The sequence below is a fragment of the Dendrobates tinctorius genome, unplaced genomic scaffold, assembly GCF_039654945.1.
Source record: "Dendrobates tinctorius isolate UK_male_01 unplaced genomic scaffold, ASM3965494v1 ptg000293l, whole genome shotgun sequence".
Lineage (NCBI taxonomy): Eukaryota > Metazoa > Chordata > Amphibia > Anura > Dendrobatidae > Dendrobates > Dendrobates tinctorius.
The window spans coordinates 15,827,886-15,853,088 of NW_027361960.1; the positions used below are offsets into that span (position 1 = coordinate 15,827,886).

General features: G+C 48.4%; 1 protein-coding gene across 14 annotated transcripts in view; it reads right to left on the reverse strand.

Moving 5' to 3' along the window:
- The window catches only part of LOC141072913 (scavenger receptor cysteine-rich domain-containing protein DMBT1-like), a 490,185-nt gene that overhangs the window by 32,115 nt on the left and 432,867 nt on the right, over positions 1-25,203 (reverse strand). For all 14 annotated transcript variants that reach the window (XM_073560164.1, XM_073560162.1, XM_073560161.1 and 11 more), the window contains one exon: positions 4,055-4,275. In XM_073560164.1, the coding sequence (XP_073416265.1) occupies positions 4,055-4,275 (221 nt within the window). The remainder of the gene's footprint in view (positions 1-4,054; positions 4,276-25,203) is intronic.

A 25,203-nucleotide genomic window follows, 5' to 3' on the forward strand; every position in this document is an offset into this window, starting at 1 on the left:
ATTATAACAAATCTCCCCAACAAATGAGAGAAGACATCATTTATGAAATGTTGAAAGACCGCCGGTGCCATAGTCAACCCAAACGGCATTACCAAACTCTCAAAGTGACCCTCAGGGGTATTGAATGCCGTCTTCCACTCATCCCCCTGACGGACTCTTATAAGATTGTACGCCCCCCTGAGGTCCAGTTTGGAGAACCACTTGGCACCAACCACTTGGTTGAACAAATCGGGTATAAGTGGCATAGGGTAAGGATCACGAACCGTAATCTGGTTGAGTTCTCTGAAATCCAGACACGGGCGTAAACCGCCATCCTTCTTTTTAACAAAGAAGAAGCCAGCAGCCAGAGGAGAAGAGGAAGGTCTAATATGACCCTTGCTCAGACTATCCGCAATGTACTCCTTGAGAGCTAGCCTCTCAGGACCTGAGATATTAAACATTCTAGCTTTAGGTAACTTGGCCCCTGGTTTCAACCTAATAGCACAGTCATAGGGGCGATGCGGTGGTAGTTCTGAACAACCTTTCTCAGAAAATACATCCGCATAGTCCAGCAACGGCTCCGGGATACTGGGAGTCAAAGCGGAAATACATGTAGCCAGGCACCTCTCCTGACACTCCCTGCTCCACTGAATTATGTCCTGGGTCTTCCAATCAATAACAGGATTATACATTGACAACCATGGAAAGCCCAGAACCATCTGAGCCGGTAAGTTACTAAGCACCTTACAAGTTACCCGCTCTGAGTGTAATACTCCAATGTGGAGTTGTATATCCAACACACACTCTGTGATCTTCCCTTGAGACAACGGGGAAGCATTGATGGTAACCACCCGGATGGGGTTCGGCAAATTCTCCACCGGAAATCCAGCCGTATGCGTGAACTTCTCATCAATGAGATTGGCAGCTGAGCCACTATCAACAAACACTGTAATAGAGAGCATTTGCCCCCCAAGTGCTACCCTAGCAGGGAGCATACACTGGGAAACCATGACGGAGGATACACAAAGGCTCAGACTAGACTCCTCCAAACCCTCTGAGCCTATCAGTTTTCCACCGGCGCACCCTTCTTAGGTACCAGGGGGCAAGCGTTAATAAAATGTCCTCCTTTGCCACAAAAAAAACAAACCCCCTGCCTTCTGTGCCAAGGACGTTTAGGCTTGTTACTCGGTGACTGTGCTATACCAGCGATCTGCATGGGTTCCACGGATTCACCCGAGGCAACCTCACCTACAACTCCCCCACCTCCCGGAGGCACCGAAACCAGCGCCCCCTGACGGAGACGGCGGTCTATGCATACTACAAGTGCCATTGCAGCCTCCAGAGAGGCGGGAGTCTCGTACATTAGGAGAGTCTGTTTAACCCTTCCAGAAACCCCATGCAAAAATTGACTTCTAAGCGCAGGGTCATTCCACTGCATGTCCACCGCCCAGCGCCGGAATTCCGTGCAGTAATCCTCAGCTGGTCGCTCACCCTGTAGTAGTGAGCGTATCTTAGACTCTGCTAAGTTTAATCTATCAAACCCAGAGCAGAGAAAAAAAAATCTACAGACTCAAATGCCGGTGAGTGAGAAGGGAGTGAAAAGGCCCAAGCCTGTGGATCACCCACTCAGCAAAGAAATCACCAAGCACACGCATTGAGCCTCATTACCTGAGGAATGTGGACGCATACGGAAATACAATTTGCATGATTCACGAAAAACCGTGAACTTACCACGATCACCAGCAAATCATTCAGGAAGGGGAAACTTGGGTTCAGCTGCCCTGGCTGCAGCCTCAGCAGGTACCGCAGGAGCTGACAGGCCTTGTTGCTGGACCGCCCCCCTAAGTTCAGTGACCTGTATGGATAGAGCCTCCAGCTGCTTGGTTAGGGAAAGTATAGGATCCATAGTAAGTAACCCCTATATTCCCTATCTATACTTTTTTTTTTTTTTTTTTTTACTTTAGTATTTGGGCTGACTATAATGTCATGGTATGCCTAGGTTACTTTAGGCTAAAACCCCGGGACCCCTGCAGTGTCCCTCAGACTAGGGAAAACCCTGTCTGTCCCTCAACCCAGGGTTTACACTGAAGGTGTGCCTGCCTGGGCCTCCACCCTGTCCCTGTCTCCTGTCCAGCCCTAAGCTGAACCCACCACCCTCCACCCAGTGAGGGGACCAGACACCAGACCCCACAAATACGTATGGACAGGGGTAAAAGAAACACCACACCGTTAATACACAAGGGAATACAATAATGTGCAAGGGCAACCAAATATATATATATAACAGATAGGAGAAAGAACAACTGAGAGATATACTGCACCAGATATCAGATGCTCCAAAACCACCACTGCTGACCGGTATTGCTAGCACTAGGCAAAAGCTATAGTCGGCGACGCCCATAGTCAGGACGGACTATTTAAAGACCAAGGGCGTGGCCCAGCCCTCAGCCAGCATGACAACCTGGTTAACCCTATCCCGACTGGAACAGAATACCCAACAAAGTCCCTGAGCATACTGTAGTGGAATAGGGTATTACCGCTGTCTGCCGGACACCCTGGTGTGAACAGTGTCCGACATGACAGTATGGAACTTTAGGTGTGTTTACTGCCCTCCACTCCCTGCCGACTTTGCTTCCCCATTGACTTGCATTGGGTTTCGTGTTTCAGTCGGCCTCCGACTTTTCCCTATAGTCGGCCGATTTCATTCGAAAGTTGGGTGTCATGAAACCCTACTCGACCCTAAAAAAGGCAAAGTCGCTCATCTCTAGTAATAAGTTTTTGCTCATAAACTCGAGATTGCTGTGTATTGCGTTGTCTCTTTTCATAGTTTAATTGTGGTGTATTGAAATGACATTGATTTTGTTCAATAAATATGGATTTCAAGAAATGTGATATCACTGATTGAATCTAATTGAACAATTAAATTTATTCATACGTCTTTATAAAATGTCATTAATTTTGTTCAATAAACATTATAACTATTATCTGAACTACGCGTCTCTCGATCTTTATTTTACTCAGTACTGTTTAGCGTATCAAATTGTCAATAAAAGACAATACATAATATCAGCACTATACATAATAGAGCCTATAGAAATAATAGCTGTATCAAAAGCCTTTAGAATTATTGTCCCTATAAAATAATAGGCACAATGAAACAATTCTAATGTATCAATCGCACTTTGTTTCACTTTGATTACTGGAATTCGTGTCAGTTACCAATTTAATACACTTAAATACACTACGATAGTCATAGGATATCTATTTAATGCACTTTATTATCACTTTTTTATCAATTTGTGGGAAACAATTTAATACAGTTTAATTCACTACTATATCTGTTTCATTCCCTTTAATACACTGATAGATGCACAATATCTATTTCATTCACTTTAATATCAATTTGATATCAATTTGATAGTGGGCGGGGCACCTCTCAGATTTCTTTTTGATGAGACATCCCTCCCCCTTACTACTCACCTGTTTAAAATGGAACCTTTTAATGCAGCGGTATGAGGGCTGTTTCAATGGTACAATTTTGGGGTACATAAAATTATGCACATTTTTGGTGCGGCTGTTTTCAAAAGCTGAAATTCCATTATTAGTTTTTCCTGTACTTTCCCATTCTCTACTATGCAGTAAAGCCAATAAGTCAGCCTTATTCCAAGGATCAGTGCAAATCTTTTATATTTTATTTTAAAAAATGTCACTTTGGAGAATACAAATGTATATGAAGATTATTTTTTTTGTTGCATGGGAGCCTATGGCATTGATTGCCAAACTATGACATCATAGTAGGCTTCTGTTGGACATGTAAAGCATTTGTTAAATAGATAGCAAAACCTATGAGTAACAGATGCCACCATAAGGCAATGTAACATGCTTCATATAACGTATACATCATGAGCATTTCATAGGTATTTGTGCTAAAGGCAAGTAAAAAATGTGATGTGATTGAAAAGCACCATATCTGTATTTCATAAACACTTAGCATGAGAAGACATTGCCTTTAACAACAAAAACAAACAAGAACCGGTGTTTTTTCCCATTATTATCAATATGATGCCAAAAGTACCTGGAGTGGTGATATTTCTGGCATTGGATGAGTAGACAGCCTGGAATCCAGTGCTTTGCACACTTCCATCACTTTGGAAAACAACTCCCATCACATTAGAAGAAGACCTATATGTTGTAGAGTTAGAAACACCGCAGAGTTTTGCCAACAGTGGAGAACTGAATGGGAGGCCATCATAGATTGTCACCGAGTCATACATGCAGGAGCTATGCATTTCCAAGCTGTTTAGAGAAGAATGTAACCAAAAAGTTAACATTAATTTTTAAATGTGAACATGTAGTCATCGGGAATTAGCATTATTTTGTATAGTGGAGACTTGTATTCAACTGACTGTAAACTGAACCAATATAATGTAGACATTGAATAGTTGCAGTATAGCAGGAATATTCTACTACATGCGTTATTTCTGAAAAATGGCAAATAAAACCTAACACTAATCCTATTTTATCCTAATTATTATTTTGGGTTCTAATATTCAGGTCCCATAAATTAGTAAAGTGCTAACAGTTATGATATTACTTTATAATGTAATATTATTAAGCATTAATTAATACTGTTAAATCATTAATTATTTGTAAATTGCCACTAAAATATGGAGCATTCTATATGATAGTAAACTTAATCTAATATTTTTATAGACAATGTCAAAGAAATTGAAGGGGATCCTGTCAAAATAAGGTTTTAACCTAAAATATGGCAGAGTAGAAATTACAACCAGCAATGTGGAAGTCGATGGCTGGAGGACTGGTGTTAAATAACTTTAAGTAGATTCAGACAGGCCCAAGTGAATTTTCGGTGGGCCGCTATAGAGGACTGGACCCCTCACCCCTCTACATGAGCAATAGTTGGCAAAGACAAAGCATCTCAATGTTCATTTAGCAAACTATCCATAATATTGTATAAAAGATAGGCAAATTTGTGAATGTGAGTAATGTAATAATTGCATGTAGAGGAACCGTAAGCTCCAAAGTCTATGTCACTGATGGGCCCTTGGAACCAAAGTCAAACACTGGCTATAATGAACAAGTAATGTGGACTTGTAGTTAAGATATTTTCAGTTTATTCTGTACTTTACAGAATATGCTGTTGTGCATATACATGAATTATCACTAGAATTGAGCGAAACGGGTCGAAAAAATTCAAAAGTCGCCGACTTTTGGCAAAGTCGGGTTTCATGAAACGAAACCCGACCCTAGGATGAGGTCGGCCACGAGGTCGGCGACTTACGCGCCAAAGTCGCGTTTCAAAAGTTTGTTTTGCGCTCTTTTTCAGCCAATCAGGATCCACGGACACTGTGGGCAACGTGATGACATAGGCACGGGTCACCACCATCTTTCAGAAGGGCATGCAAGTGATTGGCTTGCTTTGGTGGGCGTCACAGGGGGTATAAAAGGGTGTGCACGCCGACCGCCATCTTACTTCTGCCGATCTTAGTATAGGGAGAGGTTGCTGCTGATTCTGTAGGGAGAGCGTTAGGCAGGGAAGAAGACAAAAAAACTGCTTCTGCTGCTAGCGATTTGGCCTGCACAACACACAAGTCACTGTGTGTGCAGTGCAAGGGGAGGCTATATTGTGGTGTATCAGTGATGTTGCTTGTTGGGCTGCCTTTTAAGGCTTCCTGACACGCTGGCATTGCTGTTTACCCACTGCTCCGCAAACTGCTTTTTTAAAAGCAATCCAATCTCCCTTATCCTCTCGTCACTTTGGTCACAGGCAGCTGTGCCATCGAGCGTGTCACATAGCGCTCAGATATCAGTGGGCCTCACACCATCCACAAGTGTCCAGTGTCCAAAAGTGTACGCAGAGATTCAAAATCTCCATTATCCTCTCGTCACTTTGGTCACAGGCAGCTGTGCCATCGAGCGTGTCACATAGCGCTCAGATATCAGTGGGCCTCACACCATCCACAAGTGTCCAGTGTCCAAAAGTGTACGCAGAGATTCAAAATCTCCATTATCCTCTCGTCACTTTGGTCACAGGCAGCTGTGCCATCGAGCGTGTCACATTGCGCTCAGATATCAGTGGGCCTCACACCATCCACAAGTGTCCAGTGTCCAAAAGTGTACGCAGAGATTCAAAATCTCCATTATCCTCTCGTCACTTTGGTCACAGGCAGGTGTGCCATCGAGCGTGTCACATAGCGCTCAGATATCAGTGGGCCTCACACCATCCACAAGTGTCCAGTGTCCAAAAGTGTACGCAGAGATTCAAAATCTCCATTATCCTCTCGCCACTTTGGTCACAGGCAGCTGTGCCATCGAGCGTGTCACATAGCGCTCAGATATCAGTGGGCCTCACACCATCCACAAGTGTCCAGTGTCCAAAAGTGTACGCAGAGATTCAAATTCTCCATTATCCTCTCGTCACTTTGGTCACAGGCAGCTGTGCCATCGAGCGTGTCACATAGCGCTCAGATATCAGTGGGCCTCACACCATCCACAAGTGTCCAGTGTCCAAAAGTGTACGCAGAGATTCAAAATCTCCATTATCCTCTCGTCACTTTGGTCACAGGCAGCTGTGCCATCGAGCGTGTCACATAGCGCTCAGATATCAGTGGGCCTCACACAATCCACAAGTGTCCAGTGTCCAAAAGTGTACGCAGAGATTCAAAATCTCCATTATCCTCTCGTCACTTTGGTCACAGGCAGCTGTGCCATCGAGCGTGTCACATAGCGCTCAGATATCAGTGGGCCTCACACAATCCACAAGTGTCCAGTGTCCAAAAGTGTACGCAGAGATTCAAAATCTCCATTATCCTCTCGTCACTTTGGTCACAGGCAGCTGTGCCATCGAGCATGTCACATAGCGCTCAGATATCAGTGGGCCTCACACAATCCACAAGTGTCCAGTGTCCAAAAGTGTACGCAGAGATTCAAAATCTCCATTATCCTCTCGTCACTTTGGTCACAGGCAGCTGTGCCATCGAGCGTGTCACATAGCGCTCAGATATCAGTGGGCCTCACACAATCCACAAGTGTCCAGTGTCCAAAAGTGTACGCAGAGATTCAAAATCTCCATTATCCTCTCGTCACTTTGGTCACAGGCAGCTGTGCCATCGAGCGTGTCACATAGCGCTCAGATATCAGTGGGCCTCACACAATCCACAAGTGTCCAGTGTCCAAAAGTGTACGCAGAGATTCAAAATCTCCATTATCCTCTCGTCACTTTGGTCACAGGCAGCTGTGCCATCGAGCATGTCACATAGCGCTCAGATATCAGTGGGCCTCACACAATCCACAAGTGTCCAGTGTCCAAAAGTGTACGCAGAGATTCAAAATCTCCATTATCCTCTCGTCACTTTTGTCACAGGCAGCTGTGCCATCGAGCGTGTCACATAGCGCTCAGATATCAGTGGGCCTCACACCATCCACAAGTGTCCAGTGTCCAAAAGTGTACGCAGAGATTCAAAATCTCCATTATCCTCTCGTCACTTTGGTCACAGGCAGCTGTGCCATCGAGCGTGTCACTTAGCGCTCAGATATCAGTGGGCCTCACACCATCCACAAGTGTCCAGTGTCCAAAAGTGTACGCAGAGATTCAAAATCTCCATTATCCTCTCGTCACTTTGGTCACAGGCAGCTGTGCCATCGAGCGTGTCACATAGCGCTCAGATATCAGTGGGCCTCACACCATCCACAAGTGTCCAGTGTCCAAAAGTGTACGCAGAGATTCAAAATCTCCATTATCCTCTCGTCACTTTGGTCACAGGCAGCTGTGCCATCGAGCGTGTCACATTGCGCTCAGATATCAGTGGGCCTCACACCATCCACAAGTGTCCAGTGTCCAAAAGTGTACGCAGAGATTCAAAATCTCCATTATCCTCTCGTCACTTTGGTCACAGGCAGGTGTGCCATCGAGCGTGTCACATAGCGCTCAGATATCAGTGGGCCTCACACCATCCACAAGTGTCCAGTGTCCAAAAGTGTACGCAGAGATTCAAAATCTCCATTATCCTCTCGCCACTTTGGTCACAGGCAGCTGTGCCATCGAGCGTGTCACATAGCGCTCAGATATCAGTGGGCCTCACACCATCCACAAGTGTCCAGTGTCCAAAAGTGTACGCAGAGATTCAAAATCTCCATTATCCTCTCGTCACTTTGGTCACAGGCAGCTGTGCCATCGAGCGTGTCACATAGCGCTCAGATATCAGTGGGCCTCACACCATCCACAAGTGTCCAGTGTCCAAAAGTGTACGCAGAGATTCAAAATCTCCATTATCCTCTCGTCACTTTGGTCACAGGCAGCTGTGCCATCGAGCATGTCACATAGCGCTCAGATATCAGTGGGCCTCACACAATCCACAAGTGTCCAGTTTCCAAAAGTGTACGCAGAGATTCAAAATCTCCATTATCCTCTCGTCACTTTGGTCACAGGCAGCTGTGCCATCGAGCGTGTCACATAGCGCTCAGATATCAGTGGGCCTCACACAATCCACAAGTGTCCAGTGTCCAAAAGTGTACGCAGAGATTCAAAATCTCCATTATCCTCTCGTCACTTTTGTCACAGGCAGCTGTGCCATCGAGCGTGTCACATAGCGCTCAGATATCAGTGGGCCTCACACCATCCACAAGTGTCCAGTGTCCAAAAGTGTACGCAGAGATTCAAAATCTCCATTATCCTCTCGTCACTTTGGTCACAGGCAGCTGTGCCATCGAGCGTGTCACATAGCGCTCAGATATCAGTGGGCCTCACACCATCCACAAGTGTCCAGTGTCCAAAAGTGTACGCAGAGATTCAAAATCTCCATTATCCTCTCGTCACTTTGGTCACAGGCAGCTGTGCCATCGAGCGTGTCACTTAGCGCTCAGATATCAGTGGGCCTCACACCATCCACAAGTGTCCAGTGTCCAAAAGTGTACGCAGAGATTCAAAATCTCCATTATCCTCTCGTCACTTTGGTCACAGGCAGCTGTGCCATCGAGCGTGTCACATAGCGCTCAGATATCAGTGGGCCTCACACCATCCACAAGTGTCCAAAAGTGTACGCAGAGATTAAAAATCTCCATTATCCTCTCGTCACTTTGGTCACAGGCAGCTGTGCCATCGAGCGTGTCACATAGCGCTCAGATATCAATGGGCCTCACACCATCCACAAGTGTCCAGTGTCCAAAAGTGTACGCAGAGATTCAAAATCTCCATTATCCTCTCATCACTTTGGTCACAGGCAGCTGTGCCATCGAGCGTGTCACATAGCGCTCAGATATCAGTGGGCCTCACACCGTCCACAAGTGTCCAGTGTCCAAAAGTGTACGCAGAGATTCAAAATCTCCATTATCCTCTCGTCACTTTGGTCACAGGCAGCTGTGCCATCGAGCGTGTCACATAGCGCTCAGATATCAGTGGGCCTCACACCATCCACAAGTGTCCAGTGTCCAAAAGTGTACGCAGAGATTCAAAATCTCCATTATCCTCTCGTCACTTTTGTCACAGGAAGCTGTGCCATCGAGCGGGTCACATAGCGCTCAGATATCAGTGGGCCTCACACCATCCACAAGTGTCCAGTGTCCAAAAGTGTACGCAGAGATTCAAAATCTCCATTATCCTCTAGTCACTTTGGTCACAGGCAGCTGTGCCATCGAGCGTGTCACATAGCGCTCAGATATCAGTGGGCCTCACACCATCCACAAGTGTCCAGTGTCCAAAAGTGTACGCAGAGATTCAAAATCTCCATTATCCTCTCGTCACTTTGGTCACAGGCAGCTGTGCCATCGAGCGTGTCACATAGCGCTCAGATATCATTGGGCCTCACACCATCCACAAGTGTCCAGTGTCCAAAAGTGTACGCAGAGATTCAAAATCTCCATTATCCTCTCGTCACTTTGGTCACAGGCAGCTGTGCCATCGAGCATGTCACATAGCGCTCAGATATCAGTGGGCCTCACACAATCCACAAGTGTCCAGTTTCCAAAAGTGTACGCAGAGATTCAAAATCTCCATTATCCTCTCGTCACTTTGGTCACAGGCAGCTGTGCCATCGAGCGTGTCACATAGCGCTCAGATATCAGTGGGCCTCACACAATCCACAAGTGTCCAGTGTCCAAAAGTGTACGCAGAGATTCAAAATCTCCATTATCCTCTCGTCACTTTTGTCACAGGCAGCTGTGCCATCGAGCGTGTCACATAGCGCTCAGATATCAGTGGGCCTCACACCATCCACAAGTGTCCAGTGTCCAAAAGTGTACGCAGAGATTCAAAATCTCCATTATCCTCTCGTCACTTTGGTCACAGGCAGCTGTGCCATCGAGCGTGTCACATAGCGCTCAGATATCAGTGGGCCTCACACCATCCACAAGTGTCCAGTGTCCAAAAGTGTACGCAGAGATTCAAAATCTCCATTATCCTCTCGTCACTTTGGTCACAGGCAGCTGTGCCATCGAGCGTGTCACTTAGCGCTCAGATATCAGTGGGCCTCACACCATCCACAAGTGTCCAGTGTCCAAAAGTGTACGCAGAGATTCAAAATCTCCATTATCCTCTCGTCACTTTGGTCACAGGCAGCTGTGCCATCGAGCGTGTCACATAGCGCTCAGATATCAGTGGGCCTCACACCATCCACAAGTGTCCAAAAGTGTACGCAGAGATTAAAAATCTCCATTATCCTCTCGTCACTTTGGTCACAGGCAGCTGTGCCATCGAGCGTGTCACATAGCGCTCAGATATCAATGGGCCTCACACCATCCACAAGTGTCCAGTGTCCAAAAGTGTACGCAGAGATTCAAAATCTCCATTATCCTCTCATCACTTTGGTCACAGGCAGCTGTGCCATCGAGCGTGTCACATAGCGCTCAGATATCAGTGGGCCTCACACCGTCCACAAGTGTCCAGTGTCCAAAAGTGTACGCAGAGATTCAAAATCTCCATTATCCTCTCGTCACTTTGGTCACAGGCAGCTGTGCCATCGAGCGTGTCACATAGCGCTCAGATATCAGTGGGCCTCACACCATCCACAAGTGTCCAGTGTCCAAAAGTGTACGCAGAGATTCAAAATCTCCATTATCCTCCCGTCACTTTGGTCACAGGCAGCTGTGCCATCGAGCGTGTCACATAGCGCTCAGATATCAGTGGGCCTCACACCATCCACAAGTGTCCAGTGACCAAAAGTGTACGCAGAGATTCAAAATCTCCATTATCCTCTCGTCACTTTGGTCACAGGCAGCTGTGCCATCGAGCGTGTCACATAGCGCTCAGATATCAGTGGGCCTCACACAATCCACAAGTGTCCAGTGTCCAAAAGTGTACGCAGAGATTCAAAATCTCCATTATCCTCTCGTCACTTTGGTCACAGGCAGCTGTGCCATCGAGCGTGTCACATAGCGCTCAGATATCAGTGGGCCTCACACCATCCACAAGTGTCCAGTGTCCAAAAGTGTACGCAGAGATTCAAAATCTCCATTGTCCTCTCGTCACTTTGGTCACAGGCAGCTGTGCCATCGAGCGTGTCACATAGCGCTCAGATATCAGTGGGCCTCACACCATCCACAAGTGTCCAGTGTCCAAAAGTGTACGCAGAGATTCAAAATCTCCATTATCCTCTCGTCACTTTGGTCACAGGCAGCTGTGCCATCGAGCGTGTCACATAGCGCTCAGATATCAGTGGGCCTCACACCATCCACAAGTGTCCAGTGTCCAAAAGTGTACGCAGAGATTCAAAATCTCTATTATCCTCTCGTCACTTTGGTCACAGGCAGCTGTGCCATCGAGCGTGTCACATAGCGCTCAGATATCAGTGGGCCTCACACCATCCACAAGTGTCCAGTGTCCAAAAGTGTACGCAGAGATTCAAAATCTCCATTATCCTCTCGTCACTTTGGTCACAGGCAGCTGTGCCATCGAGCGTGTCACATAGCGCTCAGATATCAGTGGGCCTCACACCATCCACAAGTGTCCAGTGTCCAAAAGTGTACGCAGAGATTCAAAATCTCCATTATCCTCTCGTCACTTTGGTCACAGGCAGCTGTGCCATTGAGAGTGTCACATAGCGCTCAGATATCAGTGGGCCTCACACCATCCACAAGTGTCCAGTGTCCAAAAGTGTACGCAGAGATTCAAAATCTCCATTATCCTCTCGTCACTTTGGTCACAGGCAGCTGTGCCATCGAGCGTGTCACATAGCGCTCAGATATCAGTGGGCCTCACACCATCCACAAGTGTCCAGTGTCCAAAAGTGTATGCAGAGGTTCAAAATCTCCATTATCCTCTCGTCACTTTGGTCACAGGCAGCTGTGCCATCGAGCGTGTCACATAGCGCTCAGATATCAGTGGGCCTCACACAATCCACAAGTGTCCAGTGTCCAAAAGTGTATGCAGAGATTCAAAATCTCCATTATCCTCTCGTCACTTTGGTCACAGGCAGCTGTGCCATCGAGCGTGTCACATAGCGCTCAGATATCAGTGGGCCTCACACAATCCACAAGTGTCCAGTGTCCAAAAGTGTACGCAGAGATTCAAAATCTCCATTATCCTCTCGTCACTTTGGTCACAGGCAGCTGTGCCATCGAGCGTGTCACATAGCGCTCAGATATCAGTGGGCCTCACACCATCCACAAGTGTCCAGTGTCCAAAAGTGTACGCAGAGATTCAAAATCTCCATTATCCTCTCGTCACTTTGGTCACAGGCAGCTGTGCCATCGAGCGTGTCACATAGCGCTCAGATATCAGTGGGCCTCACACAATCCACAAGTGTCCAGTGTCCAAAAGTGTACGCAGAGATTCAAAACCTCCATTATCCTCTCGTCACTTTGGTCACAGGCAGCTGTGCCATCGAGCGTGTCACATAGCGCTCAGATATCAGTGGGCCTCACACAATCCACAAGTGTCCAGTGTCCAAAAGTGTACGCAGAGATTCAAAATCTCCATTATCCTCTCGTCACTTTGGTCACAGGCAGCTGTGCCATCGAGCGTGTCACATATAGCTCAGATATCAGTGGGCCTCACACCATCCACAAGTGTCCAGTGACCAAAAGTGTACGCAGAGATTCAAAATCTCCATTATCCTCTCGTCACTTTGGTCACAGGCAGCTGTGCCATCGAGCGTGTCACATAGCGCTCAGATATCAGTGGGCCTCACACAATCCACAAGTGTCCAGTGTCCAAAAGTGTACGCAGAGATTCAAAATCTCCATTATCCTCTCGTCACTTTGGTCACAGGCAGCTGTGCCATCGAGCGTGTCACATAGCGCTCAGATATCAGTGGGCCTCACACCATCCACAAGTGTCCAGTGTCCAAAAGTGTACGCAGAGATTCAAAATCTCCATTGTCCTCTCGTCACTTTGGTCACAGGCAGCTGTGCCATCGAGCGTGTCACATAGCGCTCAGATATCAGTGGGCCTCACACCATCCACAAGTGTCCAGTGTCCAAAAGTGTACGCAGAGATTCAAAATCTCCATTATCCTCTCGTCACTTTGGTCACAGGCAGCTGTGCCATCGAGCGTGTCACATAGCGCTCAGATATCAGTGGGCCTCACACCATCCACAAGTGTCCAGTGTCCAAAAGTGTACGCAGAGATTCAAAATCTCTATTATCCTCTCGTCACTTTGGTCACAGGCAGCTGTGCCATCGAGCGTGTCACATAGCGCTCAGATATCAGTGGGCCTCACACCATCCACAAGTGTCCAGTGTCCAAAAGTGTACGCAGAGATTCAAAATCTCCATTATCCTCTCGTCACTTTGGTCACAGGCAGCTGTGCCATCGAGCGTGTCACATAGCGCTCAGATATCAGTGGGCCTCACACCATCCACAAGTGTCCAGTGTCCAAAAGTGTACGCAGAGATTCAAAATCTCCATTATCCTCTCGTCACTTTGGTCACAGGCAGCTGTGCCATTGAGAGTGTCACATAGCGCTCAGATATCAGTGGGCCTCACACCATCCACAAGTGTCCAGTGTCCAAAAGTGTACGCAGAGATTCAAAATCTCCATTATCCTCTCGTCACTTTGGTCACAGGCAGCTGTGCCATCGAGCGTGTCACATAGCGCTCAGATATCAGTGGGCCTCACACCATCCACAAGTGTCCAGTGTCCAAAAGTGTACGCAGAGATTCAAAATCTCCATTATCCTCTCGTCACTTTGGTCACAGGCAGCTGTGCCATCGAGCGTGTCACATAGCGCTCAGATATCAGTGGGCCTCACACAATCCACAAGTGTCCAGTGTCCAAAAGTGTACGCAGAGATTCAAAACCTCCATTATCCTCTCGTCACTTTGGTCACAGGCAGCTGTGCCATCGAGCGTGTCACATAGCGCTCAGATATCAGTGGGCCTCACACAATCCACAAGTGTCCAGTGTCCAAAAGTGTACGCAGAGATTCAAAATCTCCATTATCCTCTCGTCACTTTGGTCACAGGCAGCTGTGCCATCGAGCGTGTCACATATAGCTCAGATATCAGTGGGCCTCACACCATCCACAAGTGTCCAGTGTCCAAAAGTGTACGCAGAGATTCAAAATCTCCATTATCCTCTCGTCACTTTGGTCACAGGCAGCTGTGCCATCGAGCGTGTCACATAGAGCTCAGATATCAGTGGGCCTCACACCATCCACAAGTGTCCAGTGTCCAAAAGTGTACGCAGAGATTCAAAATCTCCATTATCCTCTCGTCACTTTGGTCACAGGCAGCTGTGCCATCGAGCGTGTCACATAGCGCTCTGATATCAGTGGGCCTCACACCATCCACAAGTGTCCAGTGTCCAAAAGTGTACGCAGAGATTCAAAATCTCCATTATCCTCTCGTCACTTTGGTCACAGGCAGCTGTGCCATCGAGCGTGTCACATAGCGCTCAGATATCAGTGGGCCTCACACCATCCACAAGTGTCCAGTGTCCAAAAGTGTACGCAGAGATTCAAAATCTCCATTATCCTCTCGTCACTTTGGTCACAGGCAGCTGTGCCATCGAGCGTGTCACATAGCGCTCAGATATCAGTGGGCCTCACACCATCCACAAGTGTCCAGTGTCCAAAAGTGTACGCAGAGATTCAAAATCTCCATTATCCTCTCGTCACTTTGGTCACAGGCAGCTGTGCCATCGAGCGTGTCACATAGCGCTCAGATATCAGTGGGCCTCACACCATCTACAAGTGTCCAGTGTCCAAAAGTGTACGCAGAGATTCAAAATCTCCATTATCCTCTCGTCACTTTGGTCACAGGCAGCTGTGCCATTGAGAGTGTCACATAGCGCTCAGATATCAGTGGGCCTCACACCATCCACAAGTGTCCAGTGTCCAAAAGTGTACGCAGAGATTCAAAATCTCCATTATCCTCTCGTCACTTTGGTCACAGGCAGCTGTGCCATCGAGCGTGTCACATAGCGCTCAGATATCAGTGGGCCTCACACCATCCACAAGTGTCCAGTGTCCAAAAGTGTACGCAGAGATTCAAAATCTCCATTATCCTCTCGTCACTTTGGTCACAGGCAGCTGTGCCATCGAGCGTGTCACATAGCGCTCAGATATTAGTGGGCCTCACACCATCCACAAGTGTCCAGTGTCCAAAAGTGTACGCAGAGATTCAAAATCTCTATTATCCTCTCGTCACTTTGGTCACAGGCAGCTGTGCCATCGAGCGTGTCACATAGCGCTCAGATATCAGTGGGCCTCACACCATCCACAAGTGTCCAGTGTCCAAAAGTGTACGCAGAGATTCAAAATCTCCATTATCCTCTCGTCAGTTTGGTCACAGGCAGCTGTGCAATCGAGCGTGTCACATAGCGCTCAGATATCAGTGGGCCTCACACCATCCACAAGTGTCCAGTGTCCAAAAGTGTACGCAGAGATTCAAAATCTCCATTATCCTCTCGTCACTTTGGTCACAGGCAGCTGTGCCATCGAGCGTGTCACATAGCGCTCAGATATCAGTGGGCCTCACACCATCCACAAGTGTCCAGTGTCCAAAAGTGTACGCAGAGATTCAAAATCTCCATTATCCTCTCGTCACTTTGGTCACAGGCAGCTGTGCCATCGAGCGTGTCACATAGCGCTCAGATATCAGTGGGCCTCACACAATCCACAAGTGTCCAGTGTCCAAAAGTGTACGCAGAGATTCAAAACCTCCATTATCCTCTCGTCACTTTGGTCACAGGCAGCTGTGCCATCGAGCGTGTCACATAGCGCTCAGATATCAGTGGGCCTCACACAATCCACAAGTGTCCAGTGTCCAAAAGTGTACGCAGAGATTCAAAATCTCCATTATCCTCTCGTCACTTTGGTCACAGGCAGCTGTGCCATCGAGCGTGTCACATATAGCTCAGATATCAGTGGGCCTCACACCATCCACAAGTGTCCAGTGTCCAAAAGTGTACGCAGAGATTCAAAATCTCCATTATCCTCTCGTCACTTTGGTCACAGGCAGCTGTGCCATCGAGCGTGTCACATAGAGCTCAGATATCAGTGGGCCTCACACCATCCACAAGTGTCCAGTGTCCAAAAGTGTACGCAGAGATTCAAAATCTCCATTATCCTCTCGTCACTTTGGTCACAGGCAGATGTGCCATCGAGCGTGTCACATAGCGCTCAGATATCAGTGGGCCTCACACCATCCACAAGTGTCCAGTGTCCAAAAGTGTACGCAGAGATTCAAAATCTCCATTATCCTCTCGTCACTTTGGTCACAGGCAGCTGTGCCATCGAGCGTGTCACATAGCGCTCAGATATCAGTGGGCCTCACACCATCCACAAGTGTCCAGTGTCCAAAAGTGTACGCAGAGATTCAAAATCTCCATTATCCTCTCGTCACTTTGGTCACAGGCAGCTGTGCCATCGAGCGTGTCACATAGCGCTCAGATATCAGTGGGCCTCACACCATCCACAAGTGTCCAGTGTCCAAAAGTGTACGCAGAGATTCAAAATCTCCATTATCCTCTCGTCACTTTGGTCACAGGCAGCTGTGCCATCGAGCGTGTCACATAGCGCTCAGATATCAGTGGGCCTCACACCATCTACAAGTGTCCAGTGTCCAAAAGTGTACGCAGAGATTCAAAATCTCCATTATCCTCTCGTCACTTTGGTCACAGGCAGCTGTGCCATTGAGAGTGTCACATAGCGCTCAGATATCAGTGGGCCTCACACCATCCACAAGTGTCCAGTGTCCAAAAGTGTACGCAGAGATTCAAAATCTCCATTATCCTCTCGTCACTTTGGTCACAGGCAGCTGTGCCATCGAGCGTGTCACATAGCGCTCAGATATCAGTGGGCCTCACACCATCCACAAGTGTCCAGTGTCCAAAAGTGTACGCAGAGATTCAAAATCTCCATTATCCTCTCGTCACTTTGGTCACAGGCAGCTGTGCCATCGAGCGTGTCACATAGCGCTCAGATATTAGTGGGCCTCACACCATCCACAAGTGTCCAGTGTCCAAAAGTGTACGCAGAGATTCAAAATCTCTATTATCCTCTCGTCACTTTGGTCACAGGCAGCTGTGCCATCGAGCGTGTCACATAGCGCTCAGATATCAGTGGGCCTCACACCATCCACAAGTGTCCAGTGTCCAAAAGTGTACGCAGAGATTCAAAATCTCCATTATCCTCTCGTCACTTTGGTCACAGGCAGCTGTGCAATCGAGCGTGTCACATAGCGCTCAGATATCAGTGGGCCTCACACCATCCACAAGTGTCCAGTGTCCAAAAGTGTACGCAGAGATTCAAAATCTCCATTATCCTCTCGTCACTTTGGTCACAGGCAGCTGTGCCATTGAGAGTGTCACATAGCGCTCAGATATCAGTGGGCCTCACACCATCCACAAGTGTCCAGTGTCCAAAAGTGTACGCAGAGATTCAAAATCTCCATTATCCTCTCGTCACTTTGGTCACAGGCAGCTGTGCCATCGAGCGTGTCACATAGCGCTCAGATATCAGTGGGCCTCACACCATCCACAAGTGTCCAGTGTCCAAAAGTGTACGCAGAGATTCAAAATCTCCATTATCCTCTCGTCACTTTGGTCACAGGCAGCTGTGCCATCGAGCGTGTCACATAGCGCTCAGATATCAGTGGGCCTCACACCATCCACAAGTGTCCAGTGTCCAAAAGTGTACGCAGAGATTCAAAATCTCTATTATCCTCTCGTCACTTTGGTCACAGGCAGCTGTGCCATCGAGCGTGTCACATAGCGCTCAGATATCAGTGGGCCTCACACCATCCACAAGTGTCCAGTGTCCAAAAGTGTACGCAGAGATTCAAAATCTCCATTATCCTCTCGTCACTTTGGTCACAGGCAGCTGTGCCATCGAGCGTGTCACATAGCGCTCAGATATCAGTGGGCCTCACACCATCCACAAGTGTCCAGTGTCCAAAAGTGTACGCAGAGATTCAAAATCTCCATTATCCTCTCGTCACTTTGGTCACAGGCAGCTGTGCCATTGAGAGTGTCACATAGCGCTCAGATATCAGTGGGCCTCACACCATCCACAAGTGTCCAGTGTCCAAAAGTGTACGCAGAGATTCAAAATCTCCATTATTCTCTCGTCACTTTGGTCACAGGCAGCTGTGCCATCGAGCGTGTCACATAGCGCTCAGATATCAGTGGGCCTCACACCATCCACAAGTGTCCAGTGTCCAAAAGTGTATGCAGAGATTCAAAATCTCCATTATCCTCTCGTCACTTTGGTCACAGGCAGCTGTGCCATCGAGCGTGTCACATAGCGCTCAGATATCAGTGGGCCTCACACAATCCACAAGTGTCCAGTGTCCAAAAGTGTATGCAGAGATTCAAAATCTCCATTATCCTCTCGTCACTTTGGTCACAGGCAGCTGTGCCATCGAGTGTGTCACATAGCGCTCAGATATCAGTGGGCCTCACACAATCCACAAGTGTCCAGTGTCCAAAAGTGTACGCAGAGATTCAAAATCTCCATTATCCTCTCGTCACTTTGGTCACAGGCAGCTGTGCCATCGAGCGTGTCACATAGCGCTCAGATATCAGTGGGCCTCACACCATCCACAAGTGTCCAGTGTCCAAAAGTGTACGCAGAGATTCAAAATCTCCATTATCCTCTCGTCACTTTGGTCACAGGCAGCTGTGCCATCGAGCGTGTCACATAGCGCTCAGATATCAGTGGGCCTCACACCATCCACAAGTGTCCAGTGTCCAAAAGTGTACGCAGAGATTCAAAATCTCCATTATCCTCTCGTCACTTTGGTCACAGGCAGCTGTGCCATCGAGCGTGTCACATAGCGCTCAGATATCAGTGGGCCTCACACCATCCACAAGTGTCCAGTGTCCAAAAGTGTACGCAGAGATTCAAAATCTCCATTATCCTCTCGTCACTTTGGTCACAGGCAGCTGTGCCATCGAGCGTGTCACATAGAGCTCAGATATCAGTGGGCCTCACACCATCCACAAGTGTCCAGTGTCCAAAAGTGTACGCAGAGATTCAAAATCTCCATTATCCTCTCGTCACTTTGGTCACAGGCAGCTGTGCCATCGAGCGTGTCACATAGCGCTCAGATATCAGTGGGCCTCACACCATCCACAAGTGTCCAGTGTCCAAAAGTGTACGCAGAGATTCAAAATCTCCATTATCCTCTCGTCACTTTGGTCACAGGCAGCTGTGCCATCGAGCGTGTCACATAGCGCTCAGATATCAGTGGGCCTCACACCATCCACAAGTGTCCAGTGTCCAAAAGTGTACGCAGAGATTCAAAATCTCCATTATCCTCTCGTCACTTTGGTCACAGGCAGCTGTGCCATCGAGCGTGTCACATAGCGCTCAGATATTAGTGGGCCTCACACCATCCACAAGTGTCCAGTGTCCAAAAGTGTACGCAGAGATTCAAAATCTCCATTATCCTCTCGTCACTTTGGTCACAGGCAGCTGTGCCATCGAGCGTGTCACATAGCGCTCAGATATCAGTGGGCCTCACACCATCCACAAGTGTCCAGTGTCCAAAAGTGTACGCAGAGATTCAAAATCTCCATTATCCTCTCGTCACTTTGGTCACAGGCAGCTGTGCCATCGAGCGTGTCACATAGCACTCAGATATCAGTGGGCCTCACACAATCCACAAGTGTCCAGTGTCCAAAAGTGTACGCAGAGATTCAAAATCTCCATTATCCTCTCGTCACTTTGGTCACAGGCAGCTGTGCCATCGAGCGTGTCACATAGCGCTCAGATATCAGTGGGCCTCACACAATCCACAAGTGTCCAGTGTCCAAAAGTGTATGCAGAGATTCAAAATCTCCATTATCCTCTCGTCACTTTGGTCACAGGCAGCTGTGCCATCGAGCGTGTCACATAGCGCTCAGATATCAGTGGGCCTCACACAATCCACAAGTGTCCAGTGTCCAAAAGTGTACGCAGAGATTCAAAATCTCCATTATCCTCTCGTCACTTTGGTCACAGGCAGCTGTGCCATCGAGCGTGTCACATAGCGCTCAGATATCAGTGGGCCTCACACCATCCACAAGTGTCCAGTGTCCAAAAGTGTACGCAGAGATTCAAAATCTCCATTATCCTCTCGTCACTTTGGTCACAGGCAGCTGTGCCATCGAGCGTGTCACATAGCGCTCAGATATCAGTGGGCCTCACACCATCCACAAGTGTCCAAAAGTGTACTCAGAAATCCAAAATCTCCATTATCCTCTCGTCACTTTGGTCATAGGCAGCTGTGCCATCGAGCGTGTCACATAGCGCTCAGATATCAGTGGGCCTCACACCATCCACAAGTGTCCAGTGTCCAAAAGTGTACGCAGAGATTCAAAATCTCCATTATCCTCTCGTCACTTTGCTCACAGGCAGCTGTGCCATCGAGCGTGTCACATAGCGCTCAGATATCAGTGGGCCTCACACAATCCACAAGTGTCCAGTGTCCAAAAGTGTACGCAGAGATTCAAAATCTCCATTATCCTCTCGTCACTTTGGTCACAGGCAGCTGTGCCATCGAGCGTGTCACATAGCGCTCAGATATCAGTGGGCCTCACACCATCCACAAGTGTCCAGTGTCCAAAAGTGTACGCAGAGATTCAAAATCTCCATTATCCTCTCGTCACTTTGGTCACAGGCAGCTGTGCCATCGAGCGTGTCACATAGCGCTCAGATATCAGTGGGCCTCACACAATTCACAAGTGTCCACTGTCCATAAGTGTGTGCAGAAATTCTAAAACTCCCCTGTCCTATAGACACCTTGTACCTTGTTTTACATTACTATATAGTTTGTTGTATTTTGTCTACAGTTCTACCAAAAATGAGGAAGGCTGGTGGAAGAGGCCGTCGAATTGGGCGGGGGTTGGCAGCTGGTAATGATGGTGTTGGTGGTGGATCTGATGGTAGTGGCAAGAGCAAAATAGGACCGAATGCAGGAGGTGCTGACCCTGCGTCATCGTCTGGCTACATAAGGCCTCGAACGCTTAGTTTTCTAGGAGTTGGCAAACCGCTTTTAAAGGCAGAGCATCAGGAAAAAGTTTTGTCTTACATTGCTGACTCAGCCTCCAGCTCTATCGCCTCCTCTTCTTCAGTTGTAAAAAGTAAAAGCACTGAGTCGTCATTGGAGGCTCATGTTCATGAACCACACCTTTCCTTGTGTCCTTCACCCCAACCAAGATTGAAGGATGACGCAGGCCATACTACTGATTACTCCATGGAGCTGTTTTCACATACCATGCCAGGATTATCAAGTCAAATGGTGAATTACCCAGGCCAAGATGAATCTGACATGGAGTGCACTGATGCACAGCCGCTGATGGATGATTCTGCTGGTACATTCACTCAGAGCACTACATTGTCCTCGCAGTGTACAGAGCCAGATTCTGACCCTGATGAGACTCAGGTGCCCCTTCCCGCACACTATACCACCATACACGGTGACACAGAGGAAGGTGCACATGACATAGAAGAGGAGGTGATGGATGACCCAGTTGTTGACCCAGATTGGCATCCATTGGGGGAAGAGGGTGCTGCTTCCAATAGCTCAGATGAGGAGCATCCACAGCAGACATCGACATCGCAACAGCTGTTATCTGGCAGGCCCGGAGCACTCCAAAGACAGGTTCCAAACATCAAAAGAGTTGCTGGACAGCTTGTCCAGAGGGTCAAAAGATCACAGCGTGCTAGGCCGCAAAATGTCTGCCAAAGTAGGAAGAGTGCAGTGTGGCACTTTTTTGAACAAAATCCTCATGATCAGGCCAAGGTTATCTGTAAGAAGTGCGCAAAGACCTTTAGCCGAGGGAAAAATCTGAAAAATTTGAATACCAGTTGCCTGCTTAGACATTTAACCAGCATGCACTTGCAAGCGTGGACACAACACCAAACCTCAAGTGCCACATGTGCAACTGATCACAACGAAGGTAGTCAGCAACGCTACATTGTTTCCCCCACTGTAAGCCCACCGGTTATCACAGCAGCAAATGTTGAGGTGTCGTTGCAAGGCCACAGCAGTCAGGGAATCCCACTGTTATATCAACGAAAGACTGATTCTAGGCCATCAGAAAGAACACCAACTCCATCACCATCATCAACCCTCTCTCAGTCCGCCCTGTCCACCGCTACTTCCACCATATGGCTACTTCCACCATATGCAGCTCTCAAGTCCAGCTCACCCTCCCAGACACTATGAGTAGGTCAAGAAAGTACTCAGTCTCTTATCCGCGTACACTGGGTTTGAACGCCCACATTGCCAAACTAATCTCGTTTGAGATGATGCCCTTTCGGTTGGTGGAAAGCACAGCTTTCCGCGAACTCATTGCCTATGCAGTACCACGCTATGACCTACCCAGTCGCCACTTCTTCTCTCGCAAAGCCATCCCAGCCCTCCACCATCATGTGAAAGACCGCATTGTCCATGCACTCAAGCAGTCAGTGAGCGGAAAGGTGCACCTCACAACTGATGCATGGTCCAGTCGGCATGGCCAGGGCCGTTACGTGTCCATCACTGCGCACTGGGTTAATGTGGTGGATGCAGGGTCCACAGGGGACATCGGTGGTGGGACAGTGCTGCCTAGCCCACGGTATAGGAAACAGTTGGCTGTAGGCGTTCGACCCTCCTCCTCCTCCTCCTCCAGAAGCGAAAGCTCGTCCACAGAGCGCAGTCGTACGAGCACTCCATCTGCAGCTGCCACTGTTGCACACGATGTGTCCCCCTATCGAGCAGCTAGTGGAAAGCGTCAGCAGGCTGTGTTGCAGATGATGTGTTTGGGCGACAGACACACCGCCGAGGTGCTGGCCGAGTACTTGAAGCGACAAACTGAGTCATGGCTGGGCAGTGTACATCTTGAGGCAGGCAAGGTAGTTAGTGATAACGGCCGTAATTTTGTGGCAGCCATAGCCCTTTCAAAACTCAGCCACATACCTTGCTTGGCTCACACCTTGAACCTGGTGGTGCAGTGCTTCCTCAAAAATTATCCGGAGTTAACAGCCCTTCTCCAGAAGGTGTGAAGACTGTGCGCGCACATCCGCCGGTCGCCTGTACACTCCGTTCGTATGCAGAAGCTGCAGCGATTGCTCCACCTTCCCAACCACCGCCTCATTATCGACATTGCAACAAGGTGGAACTCCACCCTGCACATGGTGGAGCGGCTGTGCGAGCAGAGGCAGGCCATAATGCATTTGTGGGAGGATACACGGCCAGGCACTTTGAGAGCAGACATGGAGTTGACAGGCGTGCAGTGGTCGAAGCTGAAAGACCTTTGTAAAGTCCTTCAGTGTTTTGAGGAATGCACACGGCTGGTAAGCGCAGACGACGCCATCCTAAGCATGAGCATCCCACTTATGCGTCTGCTCATGCAAACTTTGACGCACCTTAAGGAGCAGGCGTCTGCAGCCAATGTTGATGAGGAGGAAGAGGAGGAGGGAATCCTTGATGACATTCAGCCATTGTCTGCTCATGATTACTTAGGGGAGGAGGATGCATCTCGTGGGGCAAGTGAAAATGTTGGCATGGCAAGGTCTGGTACAGGGTTTGTGCGTGACTGGAGGGATGTGGATTTGCCAGAAAGTGCTCCTTCACCCAGCACTCGCAGTGCATCATTGACACCGGGAACATTGGCCCACATGTCAGATTATGCCTTGCGGATCCTAAAAAGGGACCCCCGCATTGCCAAAATGATGAACGATGACGACTACTGGTTGGCCAGCATCCTGGATCCACGCTATAAAGGCAAATTACAAAACATCATGCCACAGGAGAACCTTGACCTAATATTGGCTAATAAACAAGCAACTCTGGTAAATCGGTTGCTTGAGGCATTCCCAGCACACAGCAGCGGTGATGGTTCTCACAAGAGCCGTACGGGCCGGGGGCAGCTTGGCAGAGGTGTTCGTGGTGCACACAGCAGAAGTGGCGTTGGAGACAGGGGTTTCATGACAATGTTGTGGACTGATTTTTCAAATACCGCTCACACAACTGGTAATACTGCATCGATGGAAAGTGACAGGAGACAGCAGTTGTCAACTATGGTTACAAACTACTTTTCCTCCCATATCGATGTTCTCCCACACAGGTCATTCCCCTTTGACTATTGGGCCGCTAAACTGGACACCTGGCCTGAATTGGTCCAATATGCCTTACAGGAGCTCGCTTGCCCAGCTGCAAGTGTGCTATCGGAAAGAGTCTTCAGTGCAGCTGGATCAATCCTGACAGAAAAAAGGACCCGTCTGTCAACCCAAAATGTGGATGATCTAACCTTCATTAAAATGAACCACGCATGGGTTTCCAAGGATTTTGTCCCACCTTCCCCTGATGACACATAGGGTGACAGAAAATGGCTTGCTTTGGTCCACCTCTTCCTGGTACTTCACCTATTTCGCCTTTTGCATCAGCTGAATGTCCAACATCAACATATGCCACTTTCTAAAACTCCATAACTGTGGCTGCCTCCCCCCCATGGCCGGGGTCACCACCTACCGCACGACACCGTGCGAGTGCCGTTGCCCTGGACAGGTGGGTAGGCCGACTCTTGGGCGCGGGCACTGGCACAGGGTCCCTCATAGTGCAATCAAGTGTCTCTGACGGTGGTGGTGCACACCCGCCGTCAGACACACCGCTGTACTATGAGGGGCCCAGTGCCAGTACCGACGCCCATGAGTGGGCCTCCCTTGCTTGGCCAGGGCCCCAGCATTTGCAATCTTTACCTCTCCCTGCTCCTCCGCTGTGTAATCTGGGCCGTCAAATCCATACTGTGCCTGACACCGTCTGAGCCTGCCTCCTGAGACATATATTTTGAATGTGT